Genomic DNA, 12,968 nt, shown 5'->3' with positions numbered 1-12,968 from the left:
TCAAATAACTTTCCCCCAAGAATCTGATTTACAGCATCTTTTGAATACTTTGCTTTGACCTTAATTCTCTGTGGGAAATTTCAATGTATAGTTAGAAAACATGTGATTTAGGGCAATAAACAATAAATCAATGCAACCTTAATTCTGAGTTACTTACAGTCCATAAGCAGAGTTTACAGCAAGACTGGTAATCTGTTGTGGAGGCTCACCATCCACCCACACCAACTGGATAACCAGATCTGCCTGGTAGCCAGGAGGCATCCGCACAGGTCGAGCCTTAACGCTAAGAAGAAGAGGTACAAAATAAGAACAAACAAACACTCGGCCATGAAAAAAACCTGATTTGCATCATAATAAATTGTCAACTTGAACAGAAAACCTAAAATACTTTATTTTGAGATTTTGAAAAAGGACATTTTTGTGTATTTGGAACTTTTGTCTTATGAAGCAAAGCATGACAGAAAAATGTAAGGAGGCAAGAGAAGATGAGAAGATACACCTTTCTGCAGTGGTCCCCACAAGAGCATATTAAAAACATATGGACTTAACAAACCTATTTGTCCATGTAGTGCAAACAAGTCCTGTTTTACTTCTAGGAGCACAATCACCTATTATGTGAATGAATGGTTCCTGCACCAAATCTTATATAACTATTAACACCTGTTCCTACTGCGTTATGGCAAGTTCAGTGACTTGCAAAGCAGGCAGGGAAGGTTTTAAGGGGAAGTGTAAGAGCTGAACACCTCTGTTTGACTGCTTTATCTGCTTTTGTGAGCGGTAGAACAACGTGGGGTATGCTGGAAGAAAACATCATGCAATAATAGCAATACTTTGAGGTGTTCATGTTAGTCATTAGTACATTCATGCTGTAGTAGTAATTTACGGGTAAAACCCAGTAGTCAGTGCATTTTCACTGTACCTGTTACTGGTGAGAGTGCTTGTATTGCACCCCTTTGCACATAGGCATAAAATAGGGCAGTATACTTTATGAGAAAGTCCTTCCTCATCTATCCTCTTAAATGCATTTCCTTAACAGCAGCTTGGCACACTCACTGTTCTATTTCTTTTCCCTATAGTACTCTTCAGACCTTACATGTGTATTTGTCTGGAGCAGTAATCAGGCACTTGGCTTGGATATTGTCGTAGGAAAGACGTGACAGTGCAGTTCAGCAAGTGCTGAACCCACTACAGTTGGCAATAGCCTTGTATTGTTGTTTTGTATAAACAGCAAACCTCTGCTCAGAGTTTTGCAATTTCTGACCTGTTCTGCTGGCACTAAAGCTTTGCCCTTTTCTTTGTTCATATGATACATAGCCACGAGCATTTTTGAAGTGATGCTATTCATAACCTTAAAGAAGCAAGCCCTGGATTACCCAGGAGTATTTGTGCTGAGAACAAAGGTGTGAACACTGTGAACTCAAGCTGCCAAGGGAGAAGGGTCCTTTGAGACCAGGATAAGCTGAAACTACAGACAAGAGCTGTATCCAGTAAAGATGTATTATTTTCAAAGAAACTTCACAGCAAGCAGAAGCTGAATATTTTACAAACAGTCTTTCAGAGTATCTTTGTGATGGAGCCCTTCAATTTCTAATGTCTGTGGATAAGCCTTTAAGAGGCATAACAGTGGTGGTCTTTCCATCTTGTACCCCATTTTCAGCTTTCAGCTCCTGCCCTTAAAAATGTTAGACAAATATAGAACAGGTAAATAAAATCCAAGAACGAGGATTTAGTCTAATACCCTTTCAGCTGAGCTTTCCATCCATATTTTCTAATGGATAACTGATGGTGTGGCAGAACACAAGAGGCAAGCATGCTGCTCCAACAAGCATCTGTCAAAGCAAGAATCTGTTTTCTTCCTCTAAAAATGCTACCATGAGACTGACAATGGCTGCAGAAGTGATTCTGATCTTCTAATTTTTTAATGTGGCATTACTTTTCCAATGTGTTTTTAATGACATCCTGAAAAAATTAGAGAACTTCAAGTACCTTCTAAGTTTTCTTTTGGATTGCTGTCACTTGAGGGGAAAAAAGCAAACATATTTCCCTCTAAATATTTTTCACAATAAATTTGAGGATCTGCTTTGATACAAATGGATATTATTTCACAGGGATTTTCTCTAAGCATATAATAAACTGTAGGTGGAGAAAGACTATAATAATGGAGTAAAATAATTTCAGATTTAATGATTCAGGTTGTCATTCCCATGTTTCTGTGACATCTTCCTGCTTAAAAATCTTCGAGCTGTTTCTCTTGTTTCCCTAACCATACTGCTTAAACAGTAATGCAGATATTCAGTTCTGCACCTTGTTTTGGATGGCTTTTTATCTCAAGTGTTTATAATAAAAGCCTAAACAGACTGCAGTAGTATGACCAGAAGGAATGTAGACATTCCAGTGATTTCCATGACACCTTCTTGTTATGCTACACTGAATTTCATTGTTGCAAAGTTTTGGTTTTTAGTTTTTTTCACAAGATATTCACAGTTCCTTATCACTTTGGAGTTATTTGCAGCTACTGTCAAAACCCTTGATTGACCTAATTTTGGGATGATACTAGAAGTCTGGGGAAAAGACTGACATTCTGGGTTCAGCTTTATGATGACAGCATTTACATCAAAAGTATTTAGCTGCAAAATCACAAATCCATTGGTTTGTTAGGTTATTACAGCTGCCTATTTCACTGCAAAATCTTCTGAAAGAAGCAAGAACAATATTTACTCCATACTGCTGCCTGCCTCTCTTGGTAACAGTTACTTTTGATTTCAGAAAAGCGTCAAATTTTCATTACTCCAGTCCCTTCAATTACTTTCTTCCTAGCAGCTATTCACAGACACAAACACATTCAGTCATTCTGACTTCTGGCTAGAAAAAATTGTGTAGTGTGGAGGGCCATTCATTTGCTGTAAAAATGTTGAGAAGCAGATATGAAAATAAACATAATGGAGCCAGTTATGTACGTGTACAAAATTTTATGTGCATTATCAATATAGTTCAAGCTGTGCACTCACCCTCCATGTGTAGCTGGTTGCAGCTTTACATTAATGTTGTTCTATTTTAGATTTTATCCTGCTGCCCACCTGAATGACTTGCATATAGAGTCAACAGCAACACCCTGGTCTTTACTGCTTTTTTTCCAGTGTTTTCAGCACTACTTTCATTCTACCACCATAATTCTGTTTAGATCAGAAGTTCTTAGACAGACGAGGCCTGTGGACCCAGCTAAGGTTTGGGAGGAAAGTGCAGATATTTGTATGTCTTTCCTGAGAGTATTCATAAGTATATTTTTATCTAAATGTAGGAGTGTGCCAGCAGTTCTAGTGGTATAATTACTCTGATTTTGAAAAGTCACTTAGTCAAAATAAGATTACAGTTACCTTGTCTAAAATTTGATAAGAATCTATTGGCTAGCTTAATCTGAGATTATTTGAGATAAGAAAACTTCTAAAAAGTAACAAGCTGAACTTCTGCGGGTTCATTACAACTTTTCTGCCTCCAACATCAACAATTCCTCTCTTTCACAGACAAAATCAAGTAAGAATCTCTTAAGCAAAACTCTTAGCCAGTGAAATGATTAAATGATTGCATTCTTCCTGATATCAATGTCATAAATAGATTTCACATTTGGATTTTTTAAATAACTGATCTCTGCCTCTTCTGTTGATTTTCATAGTTCAAATTAATGATTAAACTGAGGTCTGAAGTTCAACTGCCTGACTGAGGTGGACAAATGAAGAGAATGCCAAAAAATACTGTTAATTTTACAAGGACAATATTACAATATTACTTTTAAATGCTAATGCCGTTTTCAGGAGCCAAGCAGCCCAAAGTAACAAATCAGGAAATGTTCGTTTTAGCTGCTTTTGAAATAATTGAGGCATTTAAAAGATTTAATAATAATTAGACCAAAATAATAATGAATTCACCAAAATGAGAGCAATTCTTGTCAGCAATGCACTCTAATTGCTGGAAAATTACAGTTTTTATAGAGTTTTGTACAGAATTACTGTTTTAAGCTATTCAAATCCATAATTATCTGCCTTAATAATAAGAAAATATTAATCTACTCCAAAACAGTGACAATGAATTCTAGCAGAAAACAATTTGCTTTTTTTCTAAATATTAAACAAATATACACTTCCATACAACGTGATTGTTTAATGATTATACTTTTTAAAGAATGTTTCATAAGTATGAACACAATTTTCATGTCTTACACACCACAAAATGCATACAGTTCTTTATTTAAAAAAAATCTAGTAGTATATTAATTAATCAAGGAGAGAAAGCTTTGCATATGCAGACTTTTACAGAAGTTTCTTCATGAACTAACCTCAGAAATTCCTTGAAGATGTACTCCTAGATCACTGGAAAATGACAGTCAAACCTTCACTATAACAGTTTATATTCTTCACAATTACTTCTATCCTTTTAAAATCCCTTGTTGATCATTTTGCCTTAATTATTTTGTTTGTTCCACATCCTGGTTTCTTCCCATTTTGTGTCACATACATACAATTAATCTGTTTTTCTTGGGAGTTGATGGATTGACTAACAGATAAGAATGCTTTTTAGAAAGATCAATATTTAAACAATGGCATAAGCTTACCTAAGACATGGGATACTGTCCTTCATTGTTCCTTCACCTGCTACAGTGTTGGTACTGCCTGAAAGGCTCTTTACAGGCGGGAGCTGGGAGGAGGCATCTGGGAATGGAGGATTTGTTTCTGGTTCAGGAGTAATGATGTCTTCTACTTCGCACTGAAGTCGTACCTCTAATGACTTAAATAAATAAAAAGCTAAGTTGTCATTTTATAAGGAAAGCTGCTGAAAGTTCTGTTACATTCAAATCAATATCAGTATGCTTTTTTTTTTAAATAACCCCCATTTATCATTATAATTTGCAGGCAAAGAATACTGTCATTTGTTATTTTTTACAGAGTAACAGCATCAGATAGGAACTAGAAGGATCACCAACTCTGCCTCCTGATTACTTGTACAGCAGAGTCTCTAAGAGACAAGTTTTATCCAGGATGGATAAGCCTGACAGTGTGAATAGCACATAAACTTCATTTATCCATAGGTGGGGCCAGGAAATCAGAGATTACAGCACAGACACCTCTGTGTTCCTTAGAATGAACATGAGTTTGGTGGGTTTTAGAAAGCAAAATTCAAACCAGTTACTTTTTGCTTTCCTTCTGGCCTCTCTAGAAAGGGAAAAAGAGGCCAAACCACCCTACAATTCTCTCCACTAATTCAGGAAATATTAACTGAGGACTCCAGGGAGGAACTGGACAGGAAGTTCAAATCTAGGTAAGTAAATACTGAACAATTCTTTCTATCTCATGAGTTGTCCAAGGAAATCTGCATTTTGAAAGAATAAAAACCAAGGTACAGCTCTCAAAGAGACAAGGTCTGAGGGTTACTTGCTGAACAGTAATTTCAGTGCTGCTACCTTCAAAGGAATAGAAGTAATTGCAGAGGTAGACACTGCAAGCTCAATCTTAGTGATCTTTCACTGAGACACCATCTGTACCAGAATGAAGATGAACAAAATAGCTAAATTTCATGAGAACTGGGAGATAAAGGTGAGTAGTACTGAAAGGTCACATGTTTCTCAACCATTGTGCTAAAACACACACAATTTCAGAAAGAAGATATTCTGTTCAACCAGGAGAGAGAATCCTTTCTCAAAATTTCCCTTTTGTTTTCTCCTTTCAAAATCCATGGATATTTTGTGCCTGAATCAGTTAAAGAAACCTACAAACAACATTTGCCTTCAAAGACTAATGAGTGAAATATTGAGTTCAGGAAAATCTAATCTGGAAGTAATTGCAGCTGACTGAAACAATTTATAATGCTGTTTAATCTTTATGCAGGACTGGAGTAACTCTTCAAGAGTATGTTCTTCTGCTTACCATGTCAGAAGTGCATCACTCTTCTTTGAATGTTTTTCTGCATGTATTCCTTTTTCTACTAAAGTTAATTTTGTTAAGTTCTAGCTGTTGTTCATTTGAAGAGAGAAGGAAAAATTCAGGCCAAAAACATGATTGTGGATTTGTCTTCTGTTTTTGTCCCTACTTTGGCTGGACCTTAGGAGGGTTATAGAAATGTTGAACTGATTTATTTTGACATAAAGATATTTTTGGGGGATCTCATCACTGGGCTTATTGATTCCCCTTTCCACATTCAAATGAGTGTAAACTTTTTTCCTATGTTTCTTCTCAAGAGATTTGAAGAGAAGCTTCACTGAGGAAAGACTGTTCACTGACCAAGTGATCATGTTTAATTAATAGATTATTTTGAGACAGGATGGAGTGGATTCAGATAAGAAAACAAAAATAACAGCAGTAATCGCTTTTTATATAACTGCATGGCAATGACTCCAAGGTTGGATATGAAGCAGAATTTGTCACATGCATACTCCTTGCCTCCAGAATCTGATATGAAATGATGCAAATAATACTTCTGTTGAGGAAATTCCAGGCACAGCCTATGCCCCTGAGGCATATTCAGCTGCAGACTTCCCTGCTACATGGAGCAACCTCCACACTTCCCATTTGCCACAGCAAAAACATCACAACACTGACATCAGGGCAGTCAAACCAGTGTGGGGGCCTTAAAATGCTGGGATTTGGAGATTGAACTCAAGGTAAGTTCAGCCTTGCTGATAAAGAAGGGAGGACACAAAGTGCTTTGTGCCTCAGGCAGCAAAGAAATCCTGAGATTGGCCAGCTCAGTCTCAATACAGACAAAAACACACAGCCTAAAGTCAGGTACAGATTCCAACAAAGAATTCCATACTTTTGATTAAAAATCCCTCCCATCATTTAGAGTGAAGATTTGAATGCAAGCAGTAAAAATGCAGAAAGTAAAGAGAAGGCCATTTCAGAGATGCACAAAACCCAGGGGAATTCTGTGAGTATGCCACCAAGACTGCATAATTTAATATTCAGAGAAAAATGCTTATTAATTACAGAAGAAATCTAAGAAACTGTTAAATTGCACCTATTATAACACTTTGGAAAATACCAGTAATGATGCAATTCAGCCAAAGAAGTGAAGAACAGGGAAAAAAGACGTTAAATTATAGATAATAAAAGATAAGGTGCATTTTCTGTAGAACAATGTAAAAATACTGAAATGGAGTAATTTTAGCAGCATTATACATGAGCTGGTCAGTAATGTGAAATTACTGTTCATCAGTTTTAAACCTTTCCTGAAAGGATACATTCAGGCAGCTTGGAGTTTTTTGGTGGTGGGGGGGGGGGGGGGGGGGGGGAGGAGAAAAGAGTGGAAAACAACAGAAGAACTACAGTTAATGAATATCATAACTACAGTTATGAATATGCCATACAGAATGGCACATGGCTAGAGGCCAAAAATAACACAGTAACAGGTTTTTTGCCACAGTAGAACTTTCTAAAGAGCATTAAAATAGTGTGAAAAGGAAAAGAACTATAATCAGGGAAGGTGACAAATAATCTGGCATTTCATATAGTTTCCATCTTTAGGGAAACAACGTCAGCATAAGCCAGAAAAAGATCAACTCTGTTTTGTTAAACCCACTGATAATTTTAAGTATCCTTATGAACAGAAATTAAAGAGATTAAATACTTGAGTTAAAAAGCACATGGTGCACATACCCAATGTACATTAACTGATAAAAACATACAGCAGACAGTAATTTTAGACCAGGTAAATACAATAGAGATTACTGTATCATGAAGTCTTAAAAGCAAACCATGTCTGAAAGCTGCACTGTATGTACAGTATGTATTTTACTAAAGCAAAAAAGAAAGTGGAGAGTAGGTTCCCAAACCATCAGCTTTTTGTCAGTAACTGAAGTGGAATCAAGATTTCCCTGGAAAGGTTTAAAATGGAATGTCCCTAAACCTGTATTTATACTGATTGCTATTTTTATTTAAGGATTGAGCACAGATGAAGCAAGGCAAATTGATTTAGAAATTGTTCTCTTATTAGAGAGTGAAATGAGTACTTACTGCAATTTCAGTATTTACTTCATGTTTGCTGAACCTGTAAACAATCACATAGGCAGAAACTCCTGCCACACAGAAAATTCGGCTTTCAGGGCACCAGTACATCATCTGAACAGCAAAAGGATCTTCTTCCACAATTTCAGCTGTTGCTTTTCCTTCTCCCACTTTCTGTTTTTCAAAGACCTTTGATGTTTTTAGTTTGTACAACATCTGTAGAGTAACTGGAATATATTAAAACATATAAAAATACTAACATTAGGCAAATCAGTTATAAAATTCCTCAGTTCTCACTTTCTTCTCAGTTGTGGCATAACAAGGACTCTTAGGAAAGCCTAAGAGGAGAAGATGTGTATTATACATTCGTCCAAACCAGGACAACGATACAGATACTGTTCTGGTACACATTACTGGCAGGATATGTATTTAATACTTCTCAGAAGGGTATTTGTCTGTGAAATACTTCTTAGTACTTTCTGGGGAAGGGTGTCAAAGGTGTAAATCATTGTGTCCATAATTAGGCTTATAATCAGTGCTATAGAGAGGCTCTGATCATATTGATACTTTCTAAGAGATGTGAAACTAAGATTTCATTTGTCTGAGGTTATGGTCTTGATAGAATGTAAAGAGCGTATGGCAATTCAAGAAAAAACATTAGGAAAGCATGCTGGTGACCTGGCCAACACAAAATTCTTCTGAATTCATGGGAGTTCAAAAATTGTTTTAATTTCTTGACTAATATGTAGATCTATATTTATACCTGTATATAAAATCCTAGTATCCAGAAGCTTTTATCAAGATTAGAACTCCACTGCAGGAAATTCCAGAAGTAAATGAGGGGTGACAATTCACCCCATTATGTTTTACATTCTTCCTTGTTTTTACTACTTTTACATTGGTTTCTCAGTGGCATTAATCAGTAACTGCATAATATCAGAAAAAGCCAGTTAGGCTCAGCACCTATAAAGGTGTGCACATCCACACAGGCAAAGCTGCTGTCTGTCAGTGTAATTGTGGTAGCTCAGCCTGGCCAGCTTGTGTAACAAGAGAAACAGGAAGATGAAAGGACAGTGTTTTAGTTATGCAACCAGATGATGAACACAGCAAAATTACATTTTTGTTTGGTAGTGCAGATATATTCCAGGACATTTAGCATATACAGGTTTTTTTAATGTTTTAAAGAGTTTTAGCACATAAAGCACTTCTGAATTTCACAAATTACAGTAAGTGCTTCTGTAATAAATATATAATTTTTCCTGCCCTCAGTGGCAAATAAAGAGGATTCAGGTTGCAGTTAGTGCCAGTAGCAAATCTAGAATGGCACTTCAAATCAGGCATCATGGGTCCATGCACATTATGACTGGAAGAATTACAGAATCATAGGGTACAGAGTACAAGACAAGATTCTCTATGCTCTATTACTGGGTACCATCTGCACAAGTAAATAAAAAACCAGCAATATCTTTTGGATAAAGATGCATTTTGGAAACAGCTCCAGTGGCTTAGCAAGTCCCTGTCTCACAGATTTGTGCTTTCAGACACAAGACTACACAATTACAATATGTCTAAAAGCAAAGTATTTTGTGCCTCCAAATACCGGTAGGATATTATGTTTGCTAGAGAATCTCAAATGAACACTGAACTCCATTAAAAAGCTTAACACCTTGTAAATAAAATAAATAACAAAATTTTGTAATAATCAAAACCTTGTAAATAAAGAGTACCAAGTATGGTAGGAGTACCATAATGCATGCCTTGAAAATCAGGACTAGGACCAGGACATCAGAGATGCACTGAAAATACCAGCACTGTTGGTATTTTTGATTGTGAATATTCATCATCATCTAAGCTTTTAATGTTAAGAAAAATTCCTACTGCAGCATGTATATATTGATTAGGTTATGCTTATATTCCCTATGAGGGGTTTTCTTCTTTCCCCATTTCTGCCAGAGCTCTAGAAGGAATAACTAGCACACTGCTTCCTGCGCAGAATGCACACTAAATGCCTTGGGGTCTTCCAACACTCTGTATTGTTTCACCCTAACTTTAGAGCCTGTATTAGAGCACATTCTTCTTAAAACTGAAATATTCACAAGACAAAGTCTAATGTCTCACCATACTTCTCTAAATAAAACTAATTATCCTACTTTTGTTCATAATAAAGCTCTCAAAAACTTCTGTTTCAGCAGATAAACTGTTGATCTTATTTGATGATTGGTGTTCACCATAACTCGAAGACAGTGGAAGATGTAAATTCTGGGCACAATGTTTCTGTTCTCCCACCATTTCCAAACAGACAAATTAAATAATAAAAAACCAACCCATGGCCATGTTCAGTTCCTGTGCCTATTTAATAAATGAAATGTATTTTGTGAAATGCAGCTTTGGAAATCCTCATTTTCTCCTTGTCCATCCTGAGTGAAAATATTTGGTATTAAGCACAAAGGCAAGTACCTGACAAAGTCATCAGGTTTAGCTGACATTAAAAACTTGTCAGCATTCCCCATGCTTGGCTGGTAATGGTAGCAAAATTAATAATTTCAATTCTGTGGCACCACATGGAACTAGCAGGTATTTTAAGTACCCCATACTCCATGATCTTTGCACCCATTACAGACTGGTTATTAGGGTCATATTAAATTTCTCTATGCCTAACATTTCATCCAGAATTTTCTCTCATACTGTTTCTTCTTTAACACACTATTACCTCATAAAAGAGAGATATTACCCAGACATCCCTGTACCATCAAAGAGACAAGAATACAAGACAACTCTACAGGAACATTGGTGAAGTACCGTCAATTATTTGAGGCAAAATATTTTCAATTTCCATCAAAATGCATATGTATCTTAATAAATGCATTTTACTAATGAATACTATATGTATTTTCTGTAGGGGAAAATACTGGTTGCTGATATATGCAGTTATAGCTAGATTATATGGAACAAGTATTGTCTGAAGGTTTTTCCTGCTAGGATGAATGGAAATGTCCTGGGATTTGAGACTGGACAAGAAAAGGTTATGGTATTTTCCATCCTCACCAGATTAAATGTTTTGAAATACATGAATGTATTTTAACGTTTTATTTTTACTTAGCTATAAAGAAGACTTTGCTGTACTCAGTATAGAAGTGACATGACCACTGGAACTGAATGTTAGATCTAACTGAGCCTTCTCCTCTATACAGACAAGAAGAATGTGCCCTAGGGATTTTTTACCAACACTTCATCCTTCATAGATTTTGGTATGCTGGACCTTGAGTTATTATTCCTCACTCTTTTCTGCCTAATATATCTCATTAGCAGCATTTTTTCTCTTAACTTATTAAACATTTTCTGAATTTCACCCCTTTGACCTAATTATATCAGCCCAGCTATCACTACTCAACCTGTTAAATATCCTGTTTTATATATAAATGTGTGTTTGTGGAATTTATCAGCATTATGTAAAAGTGAACTTTAGAAACTTACTGGCAGAAGCATCCCAAAATTTTACTGATCCATCTGCATGGCTTAAAAAAATATAAAAATTAAATGTGTTAAAACAAGATGCAATTCTAAAACATTATCTACTTTCAGTGACTAATAAATACAATCAGAAAAAAAAAATTGTTTATGTAACTCTCTGTAACTTACTGACAATATATTAAAGACATAAGTACAAACTAGAAGAAAATATTTTGTTATTTGGTTTCATTTGGTTAACAACATATTTTTATGCATTTCCTGCAGAGAACTAAGCCCCCAGTAAATTTTAAGATGGCAACAAGAAGAAATTAATTCCCATACTAATAAAAAGTTTAAGTCACAGCACTTTTGGCCTTGTAGTGGGCTAGCATCAAACCTATGCACTCAAAATTGCCATATACAGTGAACTTTGAAAGGACAGAAGGTACTTTCATTCTGCTTGATACTTCACAACTGTGCTCCTTTTATTAACATAAAATCACTGAAGCAAAGCTGGAAAAAGGAGACACTTCTGTTTACAATGAGAATGATCCCTTCATCACCTTCTCATACTACTGCATACATCATAACTTTATGTTTAAAATTAGATCTTTAGTATCATTGATAATAACAATTCATCAAATACATGATTGAGACTAGAGGAAAACTCATTGTGCATCTTAGCTCAATGAATAGTGTCTGTTTTACAGTGTGATCCCTTGGGAATCCACCGGGCACTGCTCATGGAGCTCCTATTACAATCTGAGCCTTTCTAGGCCTTTTTGCTCTGCTTCTCTGCCCCCAAGGTGAAATTCATCCCAGTGCACCATACCCTCACTAATGCTGAGTATTAAAATGAATTCCCAAACTATCCCCAGACAGAGAGTCCTGAGGGCCAGGGGACAACAGCTGCTCTCCTTTTTGAAGCTATTCTCTGTGACCTTCAAGGCCAAAATATTCTCTTGCAATAGATTTTTTTTCCAAAGACCTCACCTTCACAAGCATTGCTATCTAACACTGCGACCTTGAATGGTCATTCTTAATTGTAGCTCAATGCTGGGTACTAAGCTCTGCTTTCTAGAGCAAAAGAGAATTTCTGTGGTGACACTACTCAAGTGAAGAGCCAGGAAATGCAAAAGTGGTGAAGTCTCAACTCTTACATATAGGTAACCCACAATCAAAAGGAGTAGACACAAATAGTTTAAAAGTACCAATCCCCAGTTTCATTCTCACCCTGTAATAATGATTTCAGGATATGTCTGAGCTCCAAGGTTCCATGCTCCACCACTGATAGGCCACTCCTAAACAAACAAAAGTGCAGAGATCACAACTTACTCTGATGAACCTTGCTTGGCTACTTTTTAAATTCAGGAGTAGACAATATCTTCCCCCCAAAAAAGCAATATAACTTGTAAAAGAACAAAAATATGTATAATTCAAGGCTTTTACAGTTTATTAACATTTTTGTGTCATCAGTTCAGGCTTTGGAAACTTATATATCATCAACTAATGTTCTACGCTTTAAAA

General features: G+C 36.1%; 1 protein-coding gene across 3 annotated transcripts in view; it reads right to left on the bottom strand.

Annotated features, from left to right (window-relative positions):
- The window catches only part of STXBP5L (syntaxin binding protein 5 like), a 184,176-nt gene that overhangs the window by 52,590 nt on the left and 118,618 nt on the right, over positions 1 to 12,968 (bottom strand). For all 3 annotated transcript variants that reach the window (XM_031056622.1, XM_005420578.2, XM_014306851.2), the window contains exons 13-17: positions 12,675 to 12,742; positions 11,466 to 11,506; positions 8,001 to 8,218; positions 4,607 to 4,779; positions 158 to 283 (exon numbers count right to left, since the gene is read on the bottom strand). In XM_031056622.1, coding sequence (XP_030912482.1) covers positions 158 to 283; positions 4,607 to 4,779; positions 8,001 to 8,218; positions 11,466 to 11,506; positions 12,675 to 12,742 — 626 coding nt within the window. The remainder of the gene's footprint in view (positions 1 to 157; positions 284 to 4,606; positions 4,780 to 8,000; positions 8,219 to 11,465; positions 11,507 to 12,674; positions 12,743 to 12,968) is intronic.

The sequence above is a fragment of the Geospiza fortis genome, unplaced genomic scaffold (assembly GCF_000277835.1).
Source record: "Geospiza fortis unplaced genomic scaffold, GeoFor_1.0 scaffold1, whole genome shotgun sequence".
NCBI lineage: Eukaryota > Metazoa > Chordata > Aves > Passeriformes > Thraupidae > Geospiza > Geospiza fortis.
This window is presented reverse-complemented; position numbering and strand designations above follow the sequence as displayed.